Source organism: Giraffa tippelskirchi, chromosome 6 (assembly GCF_054371585.1).
Source record: "Giraffa tippelskirchi isolate mGirTip1 chromosome 6, T2T-mGirTip1v1.2.pri, whole genome shotgun sequence".
NCBI classification, from domain to species: Eukaryota; Metazoa; Chordata; class Mammalia; order Artiodactyla; family Giraffidae; genus Giraffa; species Giraffa tippelskirchi.
In genome coordinates, this window is record NC_137280.1 from 61,169,117 (window position 1) to 61,196,816 (window position 27,700).

General features: G+C 38.7%; 1 protein-coding gene across 7 annotated transcripts in view; it reads left to right on the forward strand.

Moving 5' to 3' along the window:
- The first annotated feature begins 246 nt into the window (after positions 1-246).
- Positions 247-27,700, forward strand: part of FAM91A1 (family with sequence similarity 91 member A1) — a 42,437-nt gene continuing 14,983 nt past the window's right edge. For 2 of the 7 annotated variants that reach the window (XM_081498949.1, XM_081498952.1), the window contains exons 1-18: positions 247-569; positions 5,658-5,742; positions 6,749-6,900; positions 8,478-8,535; positions 9,224-9,291; positions 9,824-9,955; positions 11,189-11,279; positions 11,680-11,742; positions 14,495-14,601; positions 15,140-15,178; positions 15,685-15,797; positions 16,219-16,334; positions 17,168-17,280; positions 17,600-17,686; positions 20,101-20,233; positions 23,801-23,949; positions 25,423-25,557; positions 25,693-25,806. In XM_081498949.1, the coding sequence (XP_081355075.1) occupies positions 498-569; positions 5,658-5,742; positions 6,749-6,900; positions 8,478-8,535; positions 9,224-9,291; positions 9,824-9,955; positions 11,189-11,279; positions 11,680-11,742; positions 14,495-14,601; positions 15,140-15,178; positions 15,685-15,797; positions 16,219-16,334; positions 17,168-17,280; positions 17,600-17,686; positions 20,101-20,233; positions 23,801-23,949; positions 25,423-25,557; positions 25,693-25,806 (1,827 nt within the window). In that variant the 5' untranslated portion in view covers positions 247-497. The remainder of the gene's footprint in view (positions 570-5,657; positions 5,743-6,748; positions 6,901-8,477; positions 8,536-9,223; positions 9,292-9,823; positions 9,956-11,188; positions 11,280-11,679; positions 11,743-14,494; positions 14,602-15,139; positions 15,179-15,684; positions 15,798-16,218; positions 16,335-17,167; positions 17,281-17,599; positions 17,687-20,100; positions 20,234-23,800; positions 23,950-25,422; positions 25,558-25,692; positions 25,807-27,700) is intronic. The other 5 variants (XM_081498950.1, XM_081498954.1, XM_081498951.1 and 2 more) reach the window with 3 other exon arrangements.

Sequence of the window (27,700 nt, forward strand, 5' to 3'; positions counted from 1 at the left end):
GGGCCACCCGGGCTCACATTTCGGGAAAGTGAGTCATCGAGCGATAGCACTACAAACCCAATTGATTCATCCAGAGATTAACAGAGGAATACGGGGCTCGCGGGCAGGGAGTCACTATCCGGGTCTCACCCGGCTCCACCTGCCAGGTCCACTAGCGTGCAGGGGGCTGGGCAGCAGGCCAGTCCCGGCCCCGCCCCTCGGCCCCGCTCCGGCGAGCGGAAGTGACGCACACCCGAAGCCATTTCCGGCCAGCCCGAAACTAGGAAGAAACTTGGAGCCGCCGAGGTGTCCGGCCGCTTGTCTCCGCTGCTCCCGTGCCCCGTGGCCCGGGCCGCGCCGAGCTGTCGGGAGCCCAGGCCATGGGGCAGTCCTGGCCGTCCGCAGTGTGAGGCGCGGGGCCTCCCGCGGGCTCCCCGGACGGGCCGAGGGCGAGCAGGCGGGAGGCGCCGTTCCAGCGGCGGTTCCGGCCGCTGCCGCCCGCCCAGGCTCCCGGCATCATGAACATAGACGTGGAGTTCCACATCCGGCACAACTACCCCTGGAGCAAGCTGCCGGCCAACGTGAGGCAGGTACGGAAGCTGGGGACCCGGTCCCGCCCCGCCGCCACCTGCTCGCGCGCCTCTGGGCTTACTCCCGGCCTTGCCCCCGCTAAGGGTCTGGATTTAACAGACCCCAAACCCGCGGGTGGGGAGGGGATGGCCCTGGGGCCACAAGGGCAGGATGGGGCTGTTGCGAAATGGGATGGAATGGTATCCACTGGACTCGCCTGGCGCCTTCGCACGCGGTCTCCGTTTCACCAGGCACTGGGCTAGACACCTTGGAAACAAATTTGAAACACAGCTCCTGATCTTCAGAACTTGGGGATGGTGGCAAAGGGACGAGAAACAAATGACTGCGTTACAGGCTGATAGCTGCTCACACGAACCAGCATCATAGTATAAGGGAGCGCACAGAGGAGGGACTCAGAAACTGTCAATCTCCAACTGGTAGTTGTCATCAGGAGGATGTGTAGGAGAGGCATTTAAAATGGGTTTTAAAAGATAAATAAGAGATAGCTCTAAAAGAGGGGGATTAAAGATTTTCCAACGAGAGAGAAAGTCATTTTAAAAAGCTTAGACGAGTGAAAGACTGCTTTCACAATCTGGAGGTGGGGCTTGGTTAGTGCTTGGGGGTGGGAGCTGTCAGGGCCGGATTTTGAAGAGCTCTCCTACTTTCTTTTGTTGGACTTTAGCCTCCCATACGAGGTGGGTTTATTAGAGATGTTGCAACAAGAGAGTGACAAGGAGGTTTGGTCTTTTTTTCCCTTCAGAAGTAGTTTTCAAATGCTTGAGTGTCATTTTTACTCAGTTTTCCAGATATCTATTGAGCACCTACTATGCACTATGCCTTGTTTTAGGTGCGGGTAATTTGCAGCAGTCAACACAAGGAAAGCCCTGTCTTCATGGAGCTTACATTTTAGAAAAGAAAGACAGTAAACAAATGAATGGCGAGTGGTGGTGATGCTTATGAAGGGAGTGATGAGTGCTGTATAGAAGGCACTGTTTTTCTCTGATCATTGGTTGACCTTCAAGTTCCCACCATTTTACTTGGTTGGGAGTGAAATTCTGTTTTCCATTGGTTCTGAACACTGGCATATTTGGAGGGTTTGGGATGGTGGTGGTGATGGTATAAAGATTGTTACTTTGCTGCAGCTCTCAGCTTGGGGTCTTAGTTCCAGGAAATGAATAATTTAAGGTTCTGACAGTGTATCATGTGGCAGAGAAAATGCTTTCACTTCAAGATACCAAAAACACAAGAAAGTGGAAAGATAAATTTAAGGAACTCCGAATTCTTGGGTGGCAGTGGCTGCCCTTGTGACATTAATCTTGAACAGAAAGAAGAAAGCTCTAAACCTGGGGGAATAAGTTTCTCTTGTTAAGTTTGAATGAGGGCCTTGATGGACACTTTCTGTTTTTAGAGTTTTGTGGCATATGGCAAGACAACTTGAAGAACCAGTAATTCTTTTGTTTCCATGTTTACTCTTCCTTTCACAAAAATAAATGTAGCTTAATAGACAAGAGATGGATGATTCCATTGTGTCCAGCAGAAATAATCGATCTTAATTAGTGTTGGCAAAGCTTTTCTAAACCTTAGTCACAACTATTAAAAATAATCTCCTAACAGTGTTATAATCTGGTACAAACATGACATTAAATTAAAACTTCTTTTGGTAACATCAATTAAAAGAATTGATGTTTTAGCTTAGGATAAGCTTCCACTTGTTGAAGGTGTTGCAAAACCCCTCTGTACAAGTTACTTCATGGACTTAGCCTTGCTCTATTTTCCTAGGTCAGGCTCTACCTTGGTTTACTTCATCAGCTTTCTCTCTGGTCTCTTGCCTTCAGGAAAAGACCCTCCTATCCATTCCTCACACTATACTGGGGTGAGGTTTCTAAAATGCAAACCCAGCCCTTTTACCACTTGTCTCCATAGATTACTTGTTGCTTCTTCTTGAATCCAGATGTTATCTCCTCCAGGAAGGTTTCCCTGACCTAAATCTAGAGTAGTTGACCCCCAGCACTGTATTTCTCGTCTATAGGGCTGTAGTTGTCTTACAGTAAATATTTTTGAAGTGAAGGAATGATAGCATAAGTTTGAGATTTTTTTTCCTGGAGCTAAAGCTCAGTCAGTTTAAAAGTGGGGAATAGTCCTTGTGTGAAAAGAATTTGGATTTTATTTTTGATGTTAACAGATGCTAAATACTTTGATAAGAGTTTCCAGTAAATTTTGAGGCATTTAATTTGGAAGTGATTCATTTCTGAAAGCTGGGGAAGGTGATTCAGATTTTTATTAATTTTTTAAAAAGTATTTAAAAAATTTTTATATAAATAAGGTGAAAGGTTTTTTTTACTTGGTGTGAGCTATACTCGACTTCCAAGAATATATTAAAGAGTTGTGGATCACACCATTGTTTGAGGATTTGGGGGAGATTTTTGAGGATTTGAGGATTACTGGTAAAACTATAGGTTTACCAGTGTTCACTGTTCAAAACAATTCATAGTTGTTTTATTTGAAGGGAGATTTTATGATGTGGTTATGTGTGATCCAAGGAGAGTTAATTAAAAAAAAATACTATGTACTTCTTTGGGGGGGGATGCACATTGGGATGGGATTTGTGGAGCAAAAGCTGTAGAAAAAAAATGCCTTATGCTAATGTGATGCACAGTGGATGTTTTACAGCCAGTTTCTGTGGCACTCCATCTGTTACAGTTCCTTTTATATGCAGCCCAGCTTCATTTGTCAGACCTGGTTGGAATTTCTGCAGGGTCAGCACTGTCTCAGAGTAAAATGACCTTTCTTTAGTTGCCTCCTATAGAGGCAACAGTGTTTTAAAATGTGAATGGTGGGAAATTTGGGGTAGGAGTGGAAGAGAAGGCAAAGAATCTTTGTGAACAAAGCAGTTAATATTTTATGTACCAGGGTAGTGAAGAATAGAATCAGCTTTTAGTGTAGCTTTTAGTTATTTGTGTGTGCACAAATGTATTGATCAGGACCAGTCATTACTTAATGACTGTGGCAAAGACTTAGATGTTTAATAGCTCTATTCTCTAATTAGCTTACAAATAACAGGACCCTTATATTTTGTGTAAGTGGTTTGATTTACACTTTTTATCCTGGACTTAACCAGGAACAGAATTTTAAAGGAAGAAAATGGTTGTAAGTTAGGATAAACTTAGGGATTTATTTTGAAACAGAAGAGCAAATCCTCGAGTTTGAGAGTTGCTAAGATTTTAGCAGATTGTCTGCTGTGTGAGTGAGGTAGTGAGTGTGTGTGTATCTGTGTGTATGTGTGTGAGTGTTTTGTGTTCCTTGAGAAAGAGACTTTTATTTGGCAGTAGAGCTAGAGGAGATCCTTTAAAAGTTTTACAGAAAGCCTGATATTTTGAATCTCCTAAATATTTTCAGTCCTGAGATTGTCTTTGGGGCTGCATCAGAGATGGGAGAGCGGTTTCTCTATGATAAACTTTCACTTCTAACTACCTGTAATGTTAAAGTGGATGAAAATAATGTAAGCACATACATTTCAGCATTTTAGTTTTCTCACATTATGTCCCTTTTTTCTTAAAATGCTACGCACCAATAGTTCCAGTTATGTACGAGTTAGATGTGTTTCATCTGTTTATGAAGATGACTTTAAATGAAAGTATGTATGTATGTGGACATTTACCTTGGCTCTCAAAAACCTACAAGTAAGAAGTATAGTAAGTGAATCCTCTGATATTTTCTGTCATTAATCTCTTCAGTTCAGTCGCTCAGTTAGTCACATCTGACTCTTTGCGACCCCATGGACTGCTGCACGCCAGGCCTCCCTGTCCATCACCAACTCCCAGAATTTACTCAAACTCATGTCCATTGAGTCAGTGATGCCATCCAACCATCTCATCCTCTGTCATCCTCTTCTCCTGCCTTCAGTCTTTCCCAGCACCAGGGTCTTTTCCAGTGAGTCAATTCTTCGCATCAGGTGGCCAGAATATTGGAGTTTCAGCTTCAGCATCAGTCCTTCCAGTGAATATTCTGTTAATCTCTTAAGATGTTTTTTATAGTGTGTTGGAAAGATCATGGCTAATAATTAGAAGGGGGATAGCAGTCACATCGGAGAAGGCAATGGCACCCCACTCCAGTACTCTTGCCTGGAAAATCCCATGGACAGAGGAGCCTGGTAGGCTGTAGTCCATGGGGTCGCTAAGAGTCAGACATGACTGAGCGACTTCACTTTCACTTTTCCCTTTCATGCACTGGAGAAGGAAATGGCAACCCACTCCAGTATTCTTGCCTGGAGAATCCCAGGGATGGCGGAGCCTGGTGGGCTGCCATCTATGGGGTCGCACAGAGTCGGACACGGCTGAAGCGACTTAGCAGCAGCAGTCACATATTAAATGAAGTTTATGGTCTCACATTGTATGTAAGACCATCTTATACTTTGCTTTCATGAAAAACCAATTTTGAACTTAAAATACTAAGTGCAATACTAAGAGAAAGTATTTTGCTCATTAAAAAATATGTTAGAAATTTAGACAACTCTATTTTCTAGAATTGTCTAAATGTTTTCTAATGAGACCATTAGATGACGTTTTTAAGAAATAATCTTATTTAGAGGTACATTTGAAATATACATTCCCCAGAAATCTTAATTTTTAATAATCATAGCCTTCAACTGTAAGTAGTTATCAGAGGATCTGTTCTTAGTGGCCATTCTTAAATTTAAAAAAAGGTAGGTGCAAGAAACCATTCATCCCCATTCACACAAATTGGAAACCGGCTAGAAGGAAATTTTTTATTAGTAGAATTTAGTTTTTTGTTAACTTAAGTGCAGTTATGTTCTCTGACTGCTCTTTATACATATATATTTATAACACACACACACACATATATATATGTAATACTTTAGATAGTGTCAGTAAATCCTTTTAGAAAGGCAGACTGAAGATAAACACATTGATTTTTTTGCTCTAATACCATTGCAGAAAAGTTTGTATGATAAAATTTAAGAAAACCTTTACTCAGTTCTTGAACTTAGAGATTCCAGGATAAAATTGGGGGGCATGGTATTGAAATTTTAAGGAGGGAGAGTGCTGTTGGTTTAGTTATTTAAAATCTATTTGAATTTTTTTTTTTAGAGTCTTGGAAATTCACAGAGAGAATATGAGAAGCAGGTTGTCCTGTACAGTATCCGCAATCAGTTACGATATAGAAATAACTTAGGTAAGTAGAGACATTTTTACATTGAGATAGAAGTGGCTGTTACTGAGTTATCATTTTCATAAATCTCTCCTATCTTTTCACCGTATTTCAAAGTACTGAAATCATTCATGTAGAGACTTCATGAAATTCTATAATGACACATTACACCTAACAACAATTTGCATTAGCAAGTAGATTTTTCCTTCTAATTCCAATGAAAATTATTTTTTAGTCTTGTTTATAGATTTATTTTACCTACAGAGTACTAATTTTGATTCCGATGTCCTCTTTTTTACTTTATGTGAGAAAATATGCCAGGGAGAATTACATTACTTCTTGATTTTTGACTTTGAGTTTTTGTTTTGTTTTCTATAAATTTTCCAAATAATGTAACTTTAATGAAGCCTCTTTCTATAATAATTGTAACAAATTTTAAACATAACTGGCTCCATTTTTTTTGAACTTCTCTTTTTTAGTGTTTGGCTTTTATTTGTCAGATTATTCCATTGCCCTGCTGATCTTCCCTCCCATTTGTTACTCTTATTTTAAACATAGTATATCAGAGAGAGGTTTTCTATGTGAAGTGTGTATTCTATGGAACTCAGAGGTCTTTTTACATTTAAAGCACAAAGACCAGCAAATACTTTTTAAAAAATAGACTTGATTTCATAGAAAGCTGCCATTCAGATTGGCTGTTTTGTAAAGTATCATAGTAAGGAATTGGATGGATTATAGCTTATGTTTTGGAGGGGAGACATTCCATGCTCACTTTCTTTGCTTTTTGATTTGTTAAGAATTACTTTTATACTTATCTGTCCCATTATACATTTTATACTCGCTGAAGTCTGTTTCTCGTGGCATAATTGTTTCTTTGTTCCAACTTAGGTTGTTTTATTTGTTCTCTTCCAGTTTACATATTTTTCTTTTTAATTAGTACTAGCTTGTAAAGAATTTAACATTGCATTTACAATTATATGTAACTATTAAGACATCAAATAAAACTGGAGAATTTCCCTTTGTCTCCCAGTTAAACACGTCAAGAAAGATGAACGCAAGTACTACGAGGAACTGTTGAAGTACAGTCGCGATCATCTCATGCTGTACCCTTACCATTTATCAGACATCATGGTGAAGGGCCTGAGGATAACACCGTTCTCATATTATACTGGGATCATGGAGGTGAGTTTACAGGATATGTGAATCTAGGGGAGGGATGAGACTTCATGCCACAGACACTTTGTGGATGATGACCAGCTTTGTGGCACTCAGCCACAGTGGACATTGTTTCTGAACTGATAGTGTAAAAAGGACAGTTGTTTACAGGTAACTGTTGTGCTACAAGTAGTTGTCCTTAGCAGTGTTTTCACAGTGGCAAAGTATCTATTCTTATTCTGTGTTCTTGAAGATGTTGTTGACCTCTTATGCTGTTGTAGGTTAATCAGTCATTTATGTTAGCACAGTTTGTATAAAATTCATTGCTTTTAATACATGGTTAAGGTTGAAAATGTGGCTGACAAAATTGAACATTAAGCTTCGAAGCTTAATGTATTTAGCTGTTTACTAACTGTAGAAAGAATCATTGATGATATAGACTCAACATTATATAATGCATGTGTCAGAAGAATAGAAATATATTACTGGTTCTGGCTGCTAATCTTTCTGTGATTATTAACTTCTAGATGTTAGCCTTTTTCCAAAGGCAGTGTTTAGGCTTGTGTTGAATAGCCTTAAGTACTAGTTTAAGCGAGCTTTATGTAAAGATGGGCAGTATTTATCCAGTATTCATTGGTGACTTAATTCTGTTTGAGTGCTGCTGTTCTGGGCTCACTGGCCCCTTGGAGAGCAGAGGGCACATGGAACTGAAGGAGCTGGGCGCCTGCAGTAGCGATGAGGTTAGTTGCCCTTCGGATAAGGCTGCCTTCACAGGAGCTCCCTCTACCTGTCTCCTTAAGCCCCCTTTTCAAGACACTGCTACCGCCCGGTGTCTCCTGTGTCCTTGTTTTGAAGGAAATACAAAGTAAAGGTTGAGGCCTGGCAGCTGGGTTTCTGTCAGTCCTTTTCCTTGGAACCAGGGCAGCATAAAGAAGGTGGCAGCTGAGCAGTACGTAGAATAGTTGTTGCTGTCTCTCTGATTATTTTCTTGGTGTTGTCCACAGGCTTGGGGGAGATAACAGAGGGAGATTTTGTCCCAGTTTCGAGCTTTCAGTTGCATCCATATGCTTGCTATTCTCTGGTTTCTGTTCTTAAACCATTGGGTATAACTCCTGGGTTGAAAATGGGTCTTATCCCCACAGTAAACAGCTGGTTTATTACTGGAGAAACAGATGAGGGTTGGAAGAAGCCAGATACTGACGTTGTGTTGGTGGTTGCAACTTGGAAGAGCAAAGACTACTGAGTGGTTAGGTATTGGTTGGCAGTACTGTGACCCACTGTCAGGCCTCCTCTTGGGATTCTCTCTTATCCTGGGGTAGGAGTCTAGGATCAGGTGTGAAGTGTGGAAAGCCTGCAACCCTGAGCTGGAAGGGAGGTATTCTTTGCATAGCCTCTGCAGGGCAGAGGTTGCAGGGCAACTGTCTGGGCTTCATAGCATTGTGAGGACCCCAGACCTGAAAGCCTGACCTTCAGTTATTAGACAAGAGACCACATGGTACATGCCACTGTGTGACATGTGTGCACTGGGTTGCCAAACTCTGATCTCAGTGTTTTGTGTAAGGACAATTTGCATTTAACATTTGCTTTTTTTTGCTTTTTAAAAGGACATTATGAACAGTGAGAAAAGTTATGATTCATTGCCTAATTTCACTGCTGCTGACTGTAAGTATTACTCTGAGCCAGGTAATGGTTAGTGTCTTTGCGCGTGTGTGCTCTTGTCTGTGTCGTAATGTGTGGATTTTAACATGAAAGATGAGAACATAAGCAAGATTATTGATAATTTTATCAGGTGGTATGAGTCAAGTAGATTTAGTTTTAAATGTCTAAGAGAGGGATATTTTGGAGTGGCAGAATCAGACAAATGGGACTAGTCTCTTTCTAGACAGTGAAGTTCCTTTTCATACTTGGGCTGTGGTGTATTCTAAATGAGGAAGAAAATTCACTCACGGGATTTTTGCAGCATAATACATGATTTTTACTAACAAAATTCGCTGCTTTTTTTTATTATACTTATTTTAATGAAGTGTCTATTTGAAATGTGACATAGTTCTGTTGTGTTAAGAAGAAACTTTTGCTGAGAAGTACATTTTGATTTCCTGGAATTGGGAGGACTTCTGCTTTTAAAAAATTTTCTCATTTAGCATTGTCAAAAGTGTCAGCATGAATTTCTCTCTCCCAGTTGGTTTTCTTTTGTATTTCGTATGAAGACTTCTTTTTAATTTGATCCTAATTGTCAGTAATAATCAAAAGAGGAATGAAAGTCAAACGTTTTTTTCCTTAGTAGACTTGTGTGTGTACTGACTTTTCAAGATGTATTAAATGATTTTAAAAGAAAGACTCTTTCTTTTAGGTCTAAGGCTTCTTGGCATAGGAAGAAACCAATACATTGATCTGATGAATCAGTGCAGATCATCAAAAGTAAGCTAGTTGTTTCTCTTTCTCATTTCTTGTCCCTCTTATCACCTAGTCTTGTTAAATTTTTAAGTAGTAGAAATAATGAATTGTGATTTCTTGGATCAAATAAGATATGCTTAATACAGAAATAATACAAAAACAACTCATCAGTATCTCCAGGTTATAGCTCAAGTGATTATTGAATTTAAAGTATTTAAGGCATAGGATGCTTCATTTATTTTTAAAAATCTGCTCCATTGATTTTCTAACCTAAGTCATTCCACTCCCAGGGTTCAGTTTATGAGTGAAATTGATACACATTTTCATCTGGGCTTCTTTTGAATATCTGGATTTAGATTCAGATTTAATGATAGTGTTTTGAAGTATTTATTTTGAAATAATTTAAGAATGACTTTCTCCATTCGGTATATCTAAAATACCTTAGATTTTAAAATGTGAGAATTTTAAAAGGTATTTAGCCTGTTAGAAACGATCTTGTTATAGCATGATTAATAAAAAAGAAAATAGTAATTTTAGATTGATTGCAAATTCTCAGATATTTGAACCATTGCAGAAATTTTTCAGAAGGAAAACGGCGCGTGATCTTTTACCAGTAAAGCCAGTGGAAATTACCATAGAGGCCTGGTGGGTGGTGCAGGCTGCATATATCACGGAAGATGACATAAAGGTAGGTATCTTTAAAAATGAAGCATTTTTATTTTAAAAAATTGTATTTAACTATAGTTGCAGAACTTTTTTAAAAAAGTGACACTATTTGGTGTTCCTGAAGGAAATTAAACTTAAATTCAAAATTGTAAATGATCTCAGTAGGCGAGAATATTGGTAAGTTTCGAAAATACTCTTTATTAATGAGGGAGACGACGTGGTTCATGTACAGTCATCTGGGGATTTAATTAGATGGATGTTTCATGTACAGTTGGCGTGACGCCGCAACTATAAGCGGTAGCATTGATAACACTTTTTGAGTGCTTGTGTGCTCAGGGTGCCAGGCACTGTTCCAAGCGCTTTTTATATTGTCTCATTTGATTCTCATAATAACCCCAATGGTGTGGGGTTGTTTGTAGCCTATTTCACTTGTGAGGAAAATGAACACAGAGAAGTGAAGCAATGACTCCAGTCACAGTGGAGTAAAGTCCAGGGTTTTAATTCAGACAGTTTGCTGTGCTCTTAAATGACTGTGTTGAAATGCTGTACTCAAGTGTTAGGTGCTTGATAGAGTGCTAAGGTCAAGATCAAGGAAATGCTATTTCCAGCGGTCAGACCACGTTTGTTACAAGCTGTATACATTTAAGAAGAGATGTTGATTTAGAGGAAGGAGGTGGGGCAGTAGACAAGGTGCCTAGAGACCAGTCATATCCCAGTGGCTGAAGGAAGTAAGTGAGCATGTGGACTTCTGTTTAATTTGCATTTCATTTTACTTCCAAGGACAGAATAAATCCAGTGAGTGCAAAGCTTAGAAATTCTGCTTCAGTGCATTTACTTCCAAGCAAAGATATCAGACTGTTTCATAAGATAGTGATCTTGTCACTGATAATAATCCTGTGGCATGTGAATTAGCTTTTGATTTGAGAGATTCAGAATCAGTATGTGGATCAGATTCCAATTCAAAAAGGGAGAATAAATATTAGTATTTATTAGTGAACATGTTACTTACCAGCAAGTATTGGCACTTAAAATTACTTTGTTTTGTGAGTTCCGTTGGTAGCATACTTTGGCACCTTAGTTGATGGTTATGTGCATAGCCTTTTCTGTTTGAATTCTAGAATAAAGAATGAATATAACAGGTAGTTCATTTAATTAATGACATATAATCATTGGTTTAAATGTAAATAGATTTGAGGAGACTTATCAATTAGTTAATTTGGACAGAACTTAATTGAAAATATTTTGCTTTTCCTAGATATGCACTTTGCCTGAGAAATGCGCTATTGATAAGATCATTGATGCAGGCCCTCAACTCTCTGGATCACTAGATTACAATGTAGTCCATAGTAAGTGGTTAGTAGAAATGGTCTTCTGTCAACATAAAAACTTATTTTTAAGCCATCAATAATTAGTAGCAATTATTTATCAATTAGGTAAGAATAGTAATATTTCCTAAGGCGTGGCATTGTTTGAAATGTAACCTTTGTCCATTGTTTTCCAGTGTGGCTGTAATTAGTCACAGATTAGAAATTTATGTGAATGAATCATAAGAAAAATTTTGCAGTTCTGAGCATTTGAGGGAAACCAAGATTTTTGAAAGCTTTGATAATTTTTCTTCTGTCTTATCTTTTGCACATACCATTAAGTTGTAAGAATCTTTATGGAAAATCAAGAATAAAGTTTTTATTTTTTTTAACTACTAATATTTACTGTTTCATCTAAAACAAGATACTTTTGCTTCTATAGGTTTATATAACAAAGGATTTGTTTATCTGGATGTACCAATATCTGATGACAGTTGTATAGCAGGTGAGTATGTGGTGATATTTCTCAATGTTTTTTGAATGGCTGCTAGGTGCTGGGCACTGTGTATCACCCTAATAAGTGAGACACACATAATCCTGGGACCTTTCTGTTAGAATTTTTCAAAGAAAACCATTTCTTCCTCATTACATTACAGCACACTGTGGTGATTTTACTTAAATTCCTTCTTTTAATTTTTATCTTATGGTGGTGTAAACACTGTATTAAAATAGAGATCCAAGGTAAATTTCTTACAATCCTAAATCAAATCAGTGTCTTTATAAATTTATGTCACCTTTTAAACCTTGTTCACTGCATAAGTTTCTACATGTATTCAGTAATATCATAGAATTGTATGTTGTTCATTTTTACCAGACATATCTGTGTCTTATTTTCTCATGTAATGACCATCTTTTTTGACTTATCTCTTTCTCCCTTCTTCACTCCCTCCCCAAGTTAAATCAATATTAAGACCCTTGTATATTTCAATTTGGGGCTTCCCACGTGGCTCAGTGGTAAAAAATCCTCCTGCCAGTGCAAGAGACACAGGTTTGATTGGAGAAGGAAATGGTAACCTGCTCCGGTATTCTTGCCTGGGAAATCCCATGGACAGAGGAGCCTGGCCGGCTATAGTCTATGGGGTTGCAAAAGAGACACCACTTGGAAACTAAACAACAAACGAGCAAGAACAACAGTGTTTCAGTTTACTAAACCATTCCTCTGTTGCTGGTTATTTAGATCATTTCCATATTTATTTATTTTGGTGATGTGGTTAACATCTTTGAACACAGTAGGGCTTTTTTTCTATAGGTTAGATTTCTTACCAGTTTGTAGAAGCACTTGTTATGTTAAGGTTATGTGTTGTAAGTGTGTTTTCCATATCTTTTAGCTTTTCTTGTTTTTGATATCATCTACATTCTAAGATATTTGTGTAATCAAATATATAAAGTGTCAAAAAATTCTAGGGACCTTACTGTTAACAACTGAGTGATAGGGCTTATTACAAAAATACTCGCTCATACCAGGTTGTCATGCTCCAGTGTGTCCTGACCTTTATGTTTTATTTGTGTTTATATATGTGTATGACCAGGCCTGCCTTGTCCTTTATTGTTTTAAAAAATAATTTTCTTTGCTATTTCCAGGTATTTTTCTTTATTTTAATTAATGTCTTTTTGAGTAGGCGATAATTAGGATTATAAAATACTAAACTTATAAAAGAGTATAAAAACGTCTGCTTCCAATGTCTGCCCTGAGTTACTCAATTTCTCTCTTGGCCACTACTGCTAAGTTGCCTATATACTCTCTCACAAACATACTATGCACATATATATCCTTTTTTGTGTGGTTTTTTTCTTACACAGATGGTGTGTCCAAGGCATACTTTGCTTTTTAAACTTAATATATATTGAATACTATTCTCTATCTCTCTATGTAGAGATAAAAAATTTCTCATTCTTTTTGCCCAAATGTAAATTGGGTATTTCTAACCTCTTAGTGCCTCGGTTTCTTTATCTCTAAGATAGGGTATAGTTTTTAACAACTCTTTATGTTAAGAGGATTAAGTGAAATTGTATATATAAAGCAGCTAGTAGTATAGTCTGGCACTTAGTAAGCATTCAGTAAATTTTGACACTTCTTATTCACACAGTTGATAGTGTAGGAAAAGAATTAATTACGTTAAAAAATGGGATTACTGAAATATTTCTAAAAAGAAACCTTTGATCCTTAACAATTCTTGGGTCATTAGAAATAAAGTAGCAACAAATCAGAAAATGCCAAAAGATAGAGCTGTAACTTGGGGAGCCTACCCTTATGTGTACATTGTGGTTCTTTACAGTGTCTTCATTTTGCTCACTTGAGTTTTGTCTTATAGCTCTCTGTTGGGAATACTTTTAGGTTTTGGGTGCATTGAGGTAGTGTTAGGGTCAGAGGACACAGGGACACCAAATCCTGTGATGTAGGCACACATCTTCTTCCCAGAATGCTTTTAAGGGAAGTGTGCACGGGGGAGACTGGCAAAGGCAGGCATAGTGCCTCTTTATTATGGTTGGGAAGAGCACCCTAGTAAATTGGAGTAGGGCATCTGGACCAAAGAGATGGAGAGAAGTGAGTATAAACTGCCAGGTGGAGAGCAGCGACTGGGCAGCCCCTTGTGCTGACAGAGGTCTTGACCCTTTTCCCATTAAGGAGGATACAGAATAGAAAGCCCCAAAGAGCAAATTATATCAGTGATAAATGTGGCAGTCGCACATCCGGGTTCCCCTCTTTTCAGGATGGAGCGGAGATGATGGGAGAAGGACAGGGAGCTGATACTTTTTGTCCCCCTGGTTTTGTATAGCATGGCAGCTCGCAGCCCTTGTTTCTGTGCTTCAGACCAGGCATCCTGCTGCCTGAGACCCATCAAAAACATACCCTTGGCAGGCTTCCCCATTCTGAAGCAACCTCAATCCCCCTGCCTTTTTACTGAGTCCACGCCTGTAAGCACTTCTCTGCCTCAGTAATGCTGAGAGGTCCCTGGGAGTGAGATTACTTTTATGGATTTATGCTTTCCCATCAGAGTCCACTATGTGTAGACAGCATTTTGTATATGACCTTTACTTGGGGAGTTTTAGAAAAACTTGCAGTGGAGTTGGTAAAATGAATCAAAAGCTGAATTCACTCCCTAAGTTAGAGGTCTCTTTTTGAATAGATATTTGAATTAAACTTTCTTCTTTTATAAAATTAAACTGCTGAGAAACATCTGTTTTGTTTATTTTAGTTCCTCCTCTTGAAGGTTTTGTAATGAATCGAGTGCAAGGTGATTACTTTGAAACTCTGCTCTATAAGATATTTGTGTCAATAGATGAGCATACCAATGTTGCAGAGGTAAGTGTGACAGCATTTTATGAAAGAATTTAGCCTCAAGATTATAAAATAAGTTTGTGTAAAGTAGAGAAAATTGTTTAATAACTAAAATATTTTTAAAATCAGTACATGGTTAGATCTTAGACTATTAATATACTTAAGTCACTATTCTTAAATTACTTCCTGCATATGTATATAGTTATAATTTGGTTGAATAACTTTATATGACTTTATAGTGAAAGCATTGTAAACTATCTAGAATTTTTTCATTTTAAATGAGAGAAAAATTAAAGCTAACTAATTCTAATTAAAATTCTAATTAAAGTAGCTCAAGTAATTATAATTCACGCTAAGTTGTTTGGGTCACTGCCTGAATTTGTACTACTCTTAAGTGTCTTAAAGATATGGAAAGAAGAAAATTCTGCTTATCAAATTTATCCAGTATTTCCATTACTAATAATTTAAATTTTGCTGATGATGGATAAGTTATCTATAACTGTTTATTATGATATACTGATAATTCTTAGGATGTAAAATAATTTTTAATTTTATTTTCCAGCTTGCAAATGTTCTTGAGATAGACCTGTCTCTGGTTAAGGTATGTAATTTTCCTACTCTTATTCGCTCGTGATACGAACACTGAATGGATTATAGACTTTTGTCTCGATACTGAGAAGCAGAAGCAGTGAGATGCTTTTTAGCTGTCAGAGGAAGTAGAGCAGAGCAAGACCAGGACCCTGAAGCAGTATCCCACCCCAGGGAGTGAAAGCTGTCCTCACCCGTCTGTGCCCAGCAGGGAGCAGCCTGACCAGTGCCTTGTAATGAAGTCACAGTGTCTTGCAGTGACGTCAGTTAAAGCAACAGTCCCCACTTCTTTGGGGGTGGATCTAGGGAGGGCCAAGCCAGAGGGTTGGAGGCTTTCCCTCTCCTGCCTATGTGGAGATCTTAGGGGAAGACCAGGCCTACTGAAAATGGTTTTCTCTGGCTATGGGATGAAAATACTTGAGGATCTCTATAAACGTAGTCCATAATATTTTTTTCTGTCTACAGACATTCTGACATCTAGTTTATTTCAGATACTCGTTTCCTTTATATTCCTTTTAGAATGCTGTATCAATGTACTGCCGATTGGGGTTTGCCCACAAGAAAGGACAAGTAATAAATTTGGATCAGCTTCATTCATCGTGGAAGAATGTTCCATCCGTAAACAGATTAAAGTAACTCATTTATTTAGTATGAGAGTTTTTTGTTTTGGGGAAAAAAATTCAATTTTATGTACAAAATTTTATTTATTCAACAGATTGAACCTATATATTAGTGGTGTTTAATCTTGTGTGTTTTGGAATTTTTTTTTTAGAATCTGGTGAAAACTATGACACTTTCCCTAGAGAAAAGCTCATACTATATGTTACATACAATTTAAAAATTTTTCTCAGATTCCCTGAAGCCTGTCCATGGGTTTAGTAAAGAACCTTTGCTGTGGGTGCAGAATATTTTAGGGCTACATCTCAGTTTGGGGCCTGAATGTAAGAGTCGATTTAGGTGAATGTTTGTAACCTCAGTACTGACTTCAGTGGGTGTTTTTGTATATGGTCATCTGTATGGTTTTTCAAAAGTGACTGTTTTCTTCATCAACAGGAGTACTTTAGATCCACAGAAGATGCTCCTGTCGTGGGATGGTGGGGAAAGTAGGAGCCCTGTACAGGAAGCTTCATCAGCTACTGACACGGATACAAACAGTCAAGAAGACCAAGGTTAGCGGTGACTCAGCTTGAGCCTGTCTGTAAATAAGCCGTGTGTTTGCACATACACTCATAAAGCTAACTCTCCAGGCTTACGGTTAATCTGTGATTTGGTCTGGATTTTCTTCATTCAGTATGTATCTTTGAGTACTTACCCATATGCTGCTAGATCTTAGGGGTATAAAATTGATAGGAAATACAATCGTTTCCTTCCAAAAACTGAGTCTGGAGAGTGTAGCCATAAGAACCACCACAGTGTTAGAGACACTGTGGTGTTTGTGGGGAGCAAAGAGGAAGAGCCCTCCTTCTGCCCAGAGGGGTTTAGGGAGCCTTCGTGGAGAAGATGGTATTGGGGCTGAGAACGAATAAGAGAGTGCCAGCTGGCGAGTGCAGGAAGACCATCGCAGGAAGGCCTCTAGGTACAGGGGGGCACGAAGCGTAGTGGTCGAGGGGCTTGCACATGGCTGTGTGGGAAGGGGAGGGGGCACAACCAAGTGGCTTCTATTCCTGCCCTCGGTAGCTCTGTTCCCTGGGCCCGGCAACTTGTCTATAGAGGTTAAGCTAGGTAGTCATTTTGATCTGACAATGATCAAGTCTTGGTTTATTATTGACTTTCAGAAAATTTACTGCACAAGTGAATGGCTTAAAAAAATTTTTTTTTTCTTTCTCTATGTTGGAGATAAAGTAAAACTGGGACCTCTTATGACTTACAGTATTGCCTATATTTAATTATGTACTTTTAATTATTAAATAAAGCTGAAATGAAATACATTCTCACTCCAAATGATAAGTAATGAACAGTTTTCATTTACTTGATTTTTAAACTATGATTTTTATCCCCCCAGCAGACACAGCCAGTATAAACAGTTTGAATCTGTCTACAGGATACACAAAGCGTATTGCGTTCCTATTTGACTCAACACTTACTGCCTTTTTAATGATGGGAAACCTTTCACCAGTAAGTCAAATTCTTACTTAAATATGAAAATGTTTAACGGTTAGGTACATCATAATTCAGTGTTCTTATATCTTTTTTTAAGTACTAAATTTATTCCTGAAAATGCAGCCAGCTTTGTTTTATATTAGTGTGGCAGCTTTTTAGTGAGGGCTGCTTTTGTAATTAGAAAAATCAACTCTTTATGCACACTTGAGGTTAAATATATTGGAAAGCATAGTATAAAGATAAGATGCTTAGCATTCAGAGGGAAAGCTAGAACTTATTAATAATAGGCTCAAATAAGGTACATTTCAGTTTTGTTTTTGTTTCTTTATTGCAGAATTTGAAAAGCCATGCAGTCACAATGTTTGAAGTTGGCAAACTCTCAGATGAGTCTCTGGACAGCTTTCTTATTGAACTAGAAAAGGTAAACCTAGGTAGCTTATGGGATATCAGGGCGTTTGGACTCTTTTCTTGCTTGATAAAACATCAGTTGTTAGTTATGTAGATTTTTGGTATATTCTTGCTCATTCCCACTCCATTCCCACCCTGATACTGTGGCAGTCATTTAGTTTTAAACATATTGAGTGGATGAATGAATTCTGTGATTTTAAGAGAGTCATTTACCTCATCTAAGCTCTTAGCATAATTTGACTTAATGAGGAAATGGGGTACAGAAATCTTAAAGTCTAGGTGCAGTTTTTATGCACTTTTCTAAAATAGCCTTTAATTTTTGTTTTTTCCATCATGACTCTTAAAATCTACTCTTAAGCAATTTTATTTGAAATTTTTGTTCCACTTAGTCTGGAACAATGTCCCTGGGTATCGTATTTATGTCCACTCTCACTATCCCTTTTAGCAGCTTGAAGACTTCAGCCATATTTGTTTTTAACCATCTTTTTCCCCGTGAGTACAGCCTAGTTTTCCTTAACTCTAAATCTTGATCGCCCTTTGGTGTGTCTCATTCCCTGAGTGTTTTATTCTGTCCTCTGTGCTTCTTCAAGCAAGTAGTTTGTGTGCCTCATCTGTTTCTTGACTAATAATCTCGGTACCTTCCTTGCTTTAGTGATGAACTCGTGTGTTTAGAGAATGTTTGGTAATTTTGTACTTCCTTTATATCTCAAAAAAAAAAACAACAAAAAACCACCATGACATTTTTTTCCTCCCCACTTTCTCCATAGGATTTTTACTTTTTTTAGTGCCTGAGATGATCCTTGTTATGAATTTGTCTCCTTAACTTTTGTTTTTATATTTTCACTATTTCCTCAATGCTTTTAATATCTTGTTTAGCCCCATTTCTTATTGTGTATCATCTTTTCCAATAAATTTTTTATATTCTAGCACATTTTAACATGTTTTCCAGATTTTTATTTTTCTCACCTCAGCTGGTCTTTTATCAAGTATAGCAAATTGGAAGAGCTCTTGTACGCTTTATATATCTGTATTCTTTTTTGCCACATAGACATTCTTGGAAAAGCCCTTTAGTCTGAAGTTTAGTTTTTAAAAATAGTTTCTTAGCTATTTTTTAGGAAGCTTCATCTTGATCAAACTTAATTGGCTGATCTTATTAATGTAATGCAGATATAATTAGTTATTTCCCCCTGTAGACCTGGGCTTCTATTTTCTCTGCTGCTTCTGGAATGTGTGTGCTTTTACATATTAAACGGGTGACTGACTCAGTGTCAGAAGAGCATGCATTAAAATGTAAACCCAGTGAAGGCAGGAGTTCTGTTCACTCCTCTGTCCTTACATCCTAAAGAGGTCATAGCACAGAACAGGGGCTCAGTGAATCCTTGTTGAGTGATTTGAAGCTGTATGTTCAGTGATATTTAACAGCTGTATTGAATCACATACTCTGTTGTCCCTTGCAAAGTTATGAACAGGGTGATAAAATAGTGGCGTCATTGGTAACCATGGATTAGACTACTTTTCTAGACAAAGCAGAATATACAGATCTTAGAGTTTTTTGAGCACCCTATTTGAATCATATATGGAACATATAATGTTATAATTTGGCATTACTTTGTTGCTGAAGTTGTTAGTTTTACTTTTTGGGATAATTTCTGTCACCTTCCAAAGTGTAGTCAAATGAAAGCTCAACCAAGATTGAGGTTAATACGTGTTTCAGTATTGCCTGGACAAATTTCTGATTGGCTAATTTTTCAGTTCAGTTCAGTCGCTCAGTTGTGACCGACTCTTTGTGACCCCATGGACTGTAGCACGCCAGGCTTCCCTGTCCATCACCAACTCCTGGAAGAACTCAAGAACATGCTCAAACACATGTCCATTGAGTCGGTGATGCCATCCAACCATCTCATCCTCTGTCGTCCCCTTCTCCTCATGCCTTCAATCTTTCCCAGCATCAGGGTCTTTTCCAGTGAGTCAGTTCTTCGCATCAGGTGGCCAAAATATTGGAGTTTCAGCTTCAGCATCAGTCCTTCTAATGAATATTCAGGACTGATTTCCTTTAGGATTGACTAGTTTGATCTCCTTGCAGTCCAAGGAACTCTCAAGAGTCTTCTCCAACACCACAGTTCAAAAGCAGCAATTCTTCAGTGCTCGGCTTTCTTTATAGTCCAACTCTCACATCCATACATGACTGCTGGAAAAACCATAGCTTTGACTAGGCGGACCTTTGTTGGCAAAGTAATGTCTCTGCCTTTTAATATGTTGTCTAGGTTGGTCATAGCTTTTCTTCCAAGGAGCAAGCAGAAAACTAATTTCACAGTATGAAAAGGCTGATTTTTAATAATGTCTAAATATTGCTACTTTATGGTTATAAACTAGCATGAATGGCATGGGAGTGGTTTTTGTTGCAACCCGTATGTTCTCTTGTTTCAGGTTCAGAGCACTGGTGAAGGGGAAGCACAGAGGTATTTTGACCATGCGCTCACTCTGAGGAACACAATACTCTTTCTGCGTCATAATAAAGATCTAGTTGCTCAGACTGCACAGCCAGACCAACCCAGTTATGGTATGATAAATATACTCGATTTTGAAGACATGATCCTATGGAACTTCTTTCTAAGAAATTAAACAAGTCATACTCACTTATTTAATGGTCACTTATTTAAAAACATTTCTTGTTCTGTGAATTTCTTTACTTGTCAGCTGTTTCTTATGTTACTTTCTCTCCTCTCTTATGTGCTGCTGACATTTGTATCTAAATTTGTTTAGCTATCTGCAAGAAGAGTGGGAGTGTTAATTTGTTTAAGTAGGTGGATGGGATGTAGGCATCTGTAGATGCCTATCTACAGATGTGAAATAGGCATCTGTTTTGAGAGGTGGACAAACGACAAAATTTATTTAGGAAGCATGAAGCATCAAGAATGAAGAATTCATTTTATAAAGGTAAGAAACAGGGCCTTCATATTCAAATGCTACTGTAGTATTTACTGAAGTATTTTACTTGCTGCCCTGGTGTGCCTTCTTAGTTTTGTGATAGAAATGGGTTCCCAGACTTTAGTTGAGTTGATGTAGTAGCTCCTGAGTTGCAGAGTGATCCCAGGAGTGTGTGCTTTTAAAAAGATGCAGCAGCTTGGGCACCAGTGTAAGAACATTACACTGTGAATGTAATTGCACCCTGTAGTCCTTGGACGTTCATGGGAGTTGCATTTTGGGGGCCTTGTGAATTTTGGCACCACTATCACATTTGATTTCACTCATTCTTTCATTTACCTAAAAGTTCTATTTTCTGGCCAAGAACCATCATTTTCTTAGTCATATCCATTTTCATTCTACTTCTTTCACCAGCATCTGCCTTTCTTTTCAGCTCAGTTAAAAACATTTAGGATGGAATCATTTGTCACTCCACAAGAGTTGTTGTGGAGGGGAGAACAAAACCTCTGGGTAGTTCAGCTGAGTGAGGCTAGACACGCAATGCCTGGTGAGCCACTGCTTCGGCTTTAGAGTGTTTGGTTCAGAGTTATGCTTTAGCAGAATTATAAATGATTGCATGCTGGAGGTTATTCATAAACGGTTGAAACTGAGTATTAAGTCACCAAATACCGAAAGACTAAAGCTCTTTTTGATAAACGTTTGTTGATAGTAACCATTTTTTGGTTACCAAATATTAAATCATGTGACCTAGCAGTGAATGCCACAGTCTTGAATATATCTCTGGATACACAAACCCTGGAATTTCTTGGACTTTTTAGTGATTTTCGGAGATAATGGGTTAGAATATTTGAACTGTCCTACTGCCCATCATAGAATCCAAGAATGTTACAGAGTGCTAGTGACCAGCCAGGGGTAACTCATTTTATAGATAAAGAAATTCAAGCTTTCTTGGTTAAATCTCCCGTGCATTTAGTCATTAAAGCTCATATGATTCGTAAATGGAAGAGCTGGGGCTTGAATCCATGTCTCTTGAATATTTTCCCTTTGCTCTGTCTCTTACATTATCTTCTCTTGAACACTAAGGTTTTTATTGATTTATTCATGTACAGTCTATTGCTTAATGGGTTGGGTTAAACTTTTTCACATGAATAAGGAATAATCTATGTATCATCAACTAAATGTAAAGTAAAGTATAATTCTAACCTTTAAGCACATTTAGTAGTTGACTGTTTCTGGAGCTTTACTGATGTGGCTCCAAAGTTAAAATGTAAGTAACTTCCTCCCTTCCCTTGAGACCAGATCTGCGATTGTTTATGAAGTTTCATTCTTCTAACCAGCCGTTCTTAACTGGGGCTCCTCATTAGAACCACAGAAGATGATTTAAGTGACTATTTTCAATTTTTCTAATAATGGTGTATAACTAGTACCATTTTAGATTCATAGAAAAGAAGGCTATTCATTCCAGATAAAGAATTAACTTTTTATTAGGGCATTAGGTCTTAATACCCTCCATGTTAAGAAAGGTAGCTTTGTGTAGGTGCCAGATGGGATAACTCAATCTTACTCATTTTTAAACAAGAAACTCTGTAGTACTGGTATTTAAGCATCTATTTTTGAGTAGAAAGAATTTTCTTTTTATATCATTAGTAATTTGTAGTTTGAGTGTATCATGTAGTACTTGATATTCATTGTAAAGCAAAAAGCCTTCTGATGCTATCATAGAAGCAAACCTCTGATACTGTGACAGGACTAATTTCATAGTAATCTTTGGGTTTTAGACAGCTTGAGGCACTGCTTGAAAAATGAAAACATTGTGTGGCCTAACTTAGTTAAGATCATAGGCACTTCCCTTGTTTATTTGTGAGTGGCCAGACACAAACAGACCCTCCAGAATCCCTTTGCCTCATATGCCGTTAGCTGGACTGCTTGTACCCCTGATCATGCAGAACAAAATGCTTGCTAAACAAACTATGAATAAGCTTCTGTTCTTGTGATATTAGCGAATTTTGATCACCCAGCTAGTGTGTTTTCTGATTTCTACATTGTATAGTCCACTATTTTTCCCCCCACAATAAGCAGTTTGTAGGGGGAGACACTTTAAGACCATGCAAATATCCTACTCGATCAGTGTTTCCTCCTAGATTTAGCATTCTCTGTTGATCCTTGTCTGAACCATTCTTTACTGTGATGGCTGCGAATTGATCTTTTTTTTTCCCCAACTCCACCATTTCTTCCTCATTTAACGTTTGGGACCAAGCTTTCTCTTATATTCTCAATATGGATTTATCAGTTTTTAGTTTTTTCAATGATTTATAATCAGTCATTATTGTCTCTAATTATTTTTTTTGCTACAGTTGTCTCAGATTTTCCCAGTGGACTCCTCTTGTCGTGCAATGCCTCTTTTTTTTTTTTTTTTTAAATTTGGTGGGGAGTAATTCCTTATTTTCTGATAAAGCTATCTTACTTTGTGTTTCTGCTCCAGCGCTGGAATCAGCCTTCTCCCCTAGGAGCCTGGTTTCTTTTACTGGTGAATGGTGTTAAAGACCAAGATCTTAAGTGCCAACTGTACTCAGGGCTTCTAGGTTCTTTTAGCAAGCCATATACGTTGTTAGATTCATTTTTGCTTAGAGGGTTAACTTGATCTTCTGAAGTTTCCGTGATCTCTTTAGCAGCAATAGAATAGGAATTTTCAGAAGGATTAAGAGTGGGTGCACTTAACATTATTCGCACGCTGAGCTCATGCTTTATGGACCACAGTTTAGGGCATGTGTTTCTAAATAGAAATTCTTGCCCCTCTGGTCAGTTCAGAATTTGGCTGTGAAGTTTTTATAGAGATTGAAAATTGGGGGAGGGAAGGATACAGCTTTCCCATGGCACTTAGGCTTTCATAAGATGCCCCTGCCATGATGGAGAGGAAGTAAGGTAAAGCAAATGTATTTTTAAAGTGAAAGGTTAGCTTGAAGAAACACCAGTAGACAGTTATCTTTCTGGATCAGAATAAAAACTTTTAGCTTTAAATCTTAGAAAGTCTTAGTTGACCTCCTAGGAAATAAAGTGCTTTTTAAAAGATATTCTACCTTATTTTTAAAAGTTTAAATTTTTATTTAAAATATTGAAGGCAGTTCTCAGTATTTTCATCTTCGACATTTTTGTTTCATGTTGTCAGTCTTTGATTCTGTGTATGTGGTTGATCACAATTCAGGTTTTCCTCTGGATCTCTTGCGCTGTGAAAGCCTTCTTGGGTTGGACCCTGCAACGTGCAGCAGAGTTCTAAACAAAAATTACACATTGCTTGTTTCCATGGCTCCTCTCACCAACGAAATCCGGCCCGTCAGCAGCTGCACCCCTCAGGTAAAGAAAGACCCACTGGAAAGCCTGCTCTGGCATTATTTTCTTTGTCCTCATGGCAGCTTGAAGGGGAGGTTTAACAGTCTTAGGTATTGTTTCTCAAATTATAGATAGCAGATACTAAAATCATCAACTCAGAAAGCAGTTTTGTATGTATTGCTGTTGTAAGATGTTCAATTTGTGAGGTATAATTGGTACTTTATATATATGTGTGTGTGTGTGTGTGTGTGTGTGTGTGTATATGTTGTCTAGTGCCCCTAGAGAAGGAAATGGCAACGCACTCCAGTATTCTTGCCTGGAGAATCCCATGGACAGAGGAGCCTGGTGAGCTACAGTCCATGGGGTCACGGAGAGTTGGACACGACTGAAGTGACTAAACCACCAACCACCATTGTCGAGTGATTAATGACACATTCGATTACAGTTTTATTCTTGAAAGCAGAATTTCAAAGAGAATGTTTTCGGATGCTCTAAGAAGGAAACCTGGATTGCCTTGAAGGATAAGATAACTTTAATGAGGAAAAAATGAAGTATTTAGGAAGTGGGGCTGTGATGCTGAATAAGCTGACAAGGAAAGATTATACTTGAAAGATAGAACTCTAGTTACCTTTAAAAAGATGACTTCTGGTCTTTTACTTTTTGAAAATCAGTTTCATATATTTGTATTCTTAGCAAGGCGTGTACCATTTTCAAAGTGCGAGGATTGTGCTACATCCTGCCTGGTTTCCTCAGTGTGCTGTGTCTCATGGTGTAGAAAAAAGGAAGGGATTCTGGTACATGGATGATTCTGTTGCCTGTGCAGATCTAGCTGCTTCATGAGCACACTCCCCTCTTAGCCCAGTTTTGTCCTCTGTTCAGTGGGAGTGGGTTTAGATTTGCATTTACTAATCTTTGTGTTCATTTTGTAATTCTTTGTGTCCCCTCCCCTCTGCCACACATACATACTTCCTTCTACTCTTTAACACAGCCTCTGGGCATAGTAGGAATCCATGAATTGAATGAGTAGTAAGATGGATGCAAGGATAGATAATCTCTCTTTTGAGAAAAATTATTACTGGTAATAACTACCACTTTGATATAGTGCTTATCATGTGCTGCCAGGTACTGTTGCAAACTTTTAGCAATGTCCTGAAGAGGTAAGTATTTTGTTGCCGTGTTACAAATGAGCAAAAGGAGGAACAAGAGACCTTAAGTAGTAACCTGCGGCGATATGGCCGAGGGCATGAAGCCAAGTTTCAGACATAAGCCAACTGCTCCAGAGTCCATTCTCTTAACTGCAGTGACAAGAACTGCTTTCTCAATTCCAGGATATATTTGAAACTATTTGAATGGGTATTTAACATTTATCCTCATAAGGCTGAGAACAGTTAACACTTCCATGAGGCATTAGCTGTAAGAGTATACTTAGTCCCTTGTGAAATTTGGCTTCGTTAGATAAGTATTTACAGCTTTATTTTACCTGTTCTATGATTTTAGCACATTGGACCAGCTATCCCAGAAGTCAGTTCTGTCTGGTTTAAACTGTACATTTACCACATCACCAGGCAAGGACCACCATCTCTTTTGCTATCCAAAGGGACAAGACTTCGAAAACTGCCAGATATATTCCAGGTATGTTTTTGTGGGTTTTTTTAAAATCATTTTTGAGAAAGATAGAAACTGGTAAGCACTATTCTAGATAACTTTCTTAATTTTTTTTTAAATTCCTAAATGCCCTGGTATGTTTTATTTATTTCTTTCCTCTAGGGTTATGATCGATTACTAATAACGTCTTGGGGTCATGATCCTGGGGTGGTTCCTACGTCTAATGTGCTCACAATGTTGAACGATGCCCTGACACATTCGGCAGTTTTGATTCAGGTACCTTCAAATAAGTTACCTTATTTGAAACAATCAGTTTTGGATTTTAATTTTAAAGATCGTAATTTGTTTGACTCTCTGCTGAGTCTCAGTCAGACATCAGTAATTTGACATTTGTCAAACTGACACATAAAGAACCAGAGATCAGGATTTTAGTCCTGGCCTTTGTCTTGCAGGTTGAGAGTGGTGGAAACAATGTGGGCTTTGAAGTCAGACTCAACTTTGAGTGCCAGCCTCAGCTTTCACTACCTGTGTGGCCCTGTTTTTGTTGTTTTTTTAAATAGTAGCTTTAAAATTTAGATATGATTCACATACCATATTCCCCAATTGAATTATGTGATTCAGTGCTTTTTAGTGCATTCATAGATGTCTGCAGTCAGCACCACACTCAGTGCTACAACATTTTCCTTTTCCTGTAGGTCTCACTCCCCTATGCCACTCTCACGCCACCCACCCACCCTCGACACTTGCTGTCTCTGTAGAAGGCCTGTTTGGGGCATTTCAGATACATGGAATCATATACAGTCTTTTGTGACTGGCTTTTTTCCTGTTGTCAAGGTGGCCATGTTGTCACTTTGGGGTATAGCCTTAGAAGTGGAAATGCAGAGTCACGTGGTAGCTTTATGTGTTAACTGTTTAAGGAACTGCTGGGCTGTTTTCCAAAGTGACTTTACATTCCCTCCAGCCCTTGGTATTACCTGATTTCTTAATTATAACCACCCTAGCTGGTGTGACGGAGAAGGCAATGGCATCCCACTCCAGTACTCTTGCCTGGAAAATCCCATGGACGGAGGAGCCTGGTGGGCTTCAGTCCATGGGCTCGCGAAGAGTCAGACACGACTGAGGGACTTCACTTTCACTTTTCACTTAAATGTATTGGAGAAGGAAATGGCAACCCACTCCAGTGTTCTTGCCTGGAGAATCCCAGGGACGGAGGAGCCCGGTAGGCTGCTGTCTCTGGGGTCACACAGAGTCGGACACGACTGAAGCGACTTAGCAGCAGCAGCAGCAGAGATCTTTTTCTTCTTTCTTCATAACTAGTTCCCTAGTGCTTGGAATAGTGCCTGGCTCACAGAGCTTGCTCAATGAGTGTTTGTTGAATAAACGAACAGGAATATGAAGTGGGAGCATGTGCTTGGACTTGTGAGCTGTTACGTCATCTTGAGGGGTGGGCTGCAGTGTGATGGATGGTGATCAGAGATACATCTGGAGCAATAGGCAGGCCTTGGAGGGCAGTGGACCTTAATTGTCTTACTGTAGTGCTTAGACTTTCCCTTTAGATCCGTGGTAGTTAGTGAAGGGTGCTGAGCAAGGTATTAACATGGTCAGTTGTGATTTAGAAGGTCAGCCTGAAGACTGTTGAGAATGACTGAGTGGGAGAAGATAGGATTAGCTTTCAGTCTTGGAGACCAGATAGAGATGAGGACAGCCTAGGTTAGGGAAGCAGTAATAAGAATGACTAGACAGCATATTAAAAAGCAGAGACATCACTTTGCCAAAAAAGGTCTGTCTAGTCAAGGCTATGGTTTTTCCAGTAGTCATGTATGGATGTGAGAGTTGGACTGTGAAGAAAGCTGAGCACCGAAGAATTGATGCTTTTGAACTGTGGTGTTGGAGCAGACTCTTGAGAGTCCCTTGGACTGCAAGAAGAGCCAACCAGTCCATCCTAAAGGAGATCAATCCCGGGTGTTCATTGGAAGGACTGATGTTGAAGCTGAAACTCCAGTACTTTGGCCACCTCATGCGAAGAGTTGACTCATTGGAAAAGACCCTGATGCTGGGAAAGATTGAGGGCAGGAGGAGAAGGGGACGACAGAGGATGAGATGGTTGGATGGCATCACTGACTCGATGGACATGAGTTTGGGTAGACTCCGGGAGTTGGTGATGGACAGG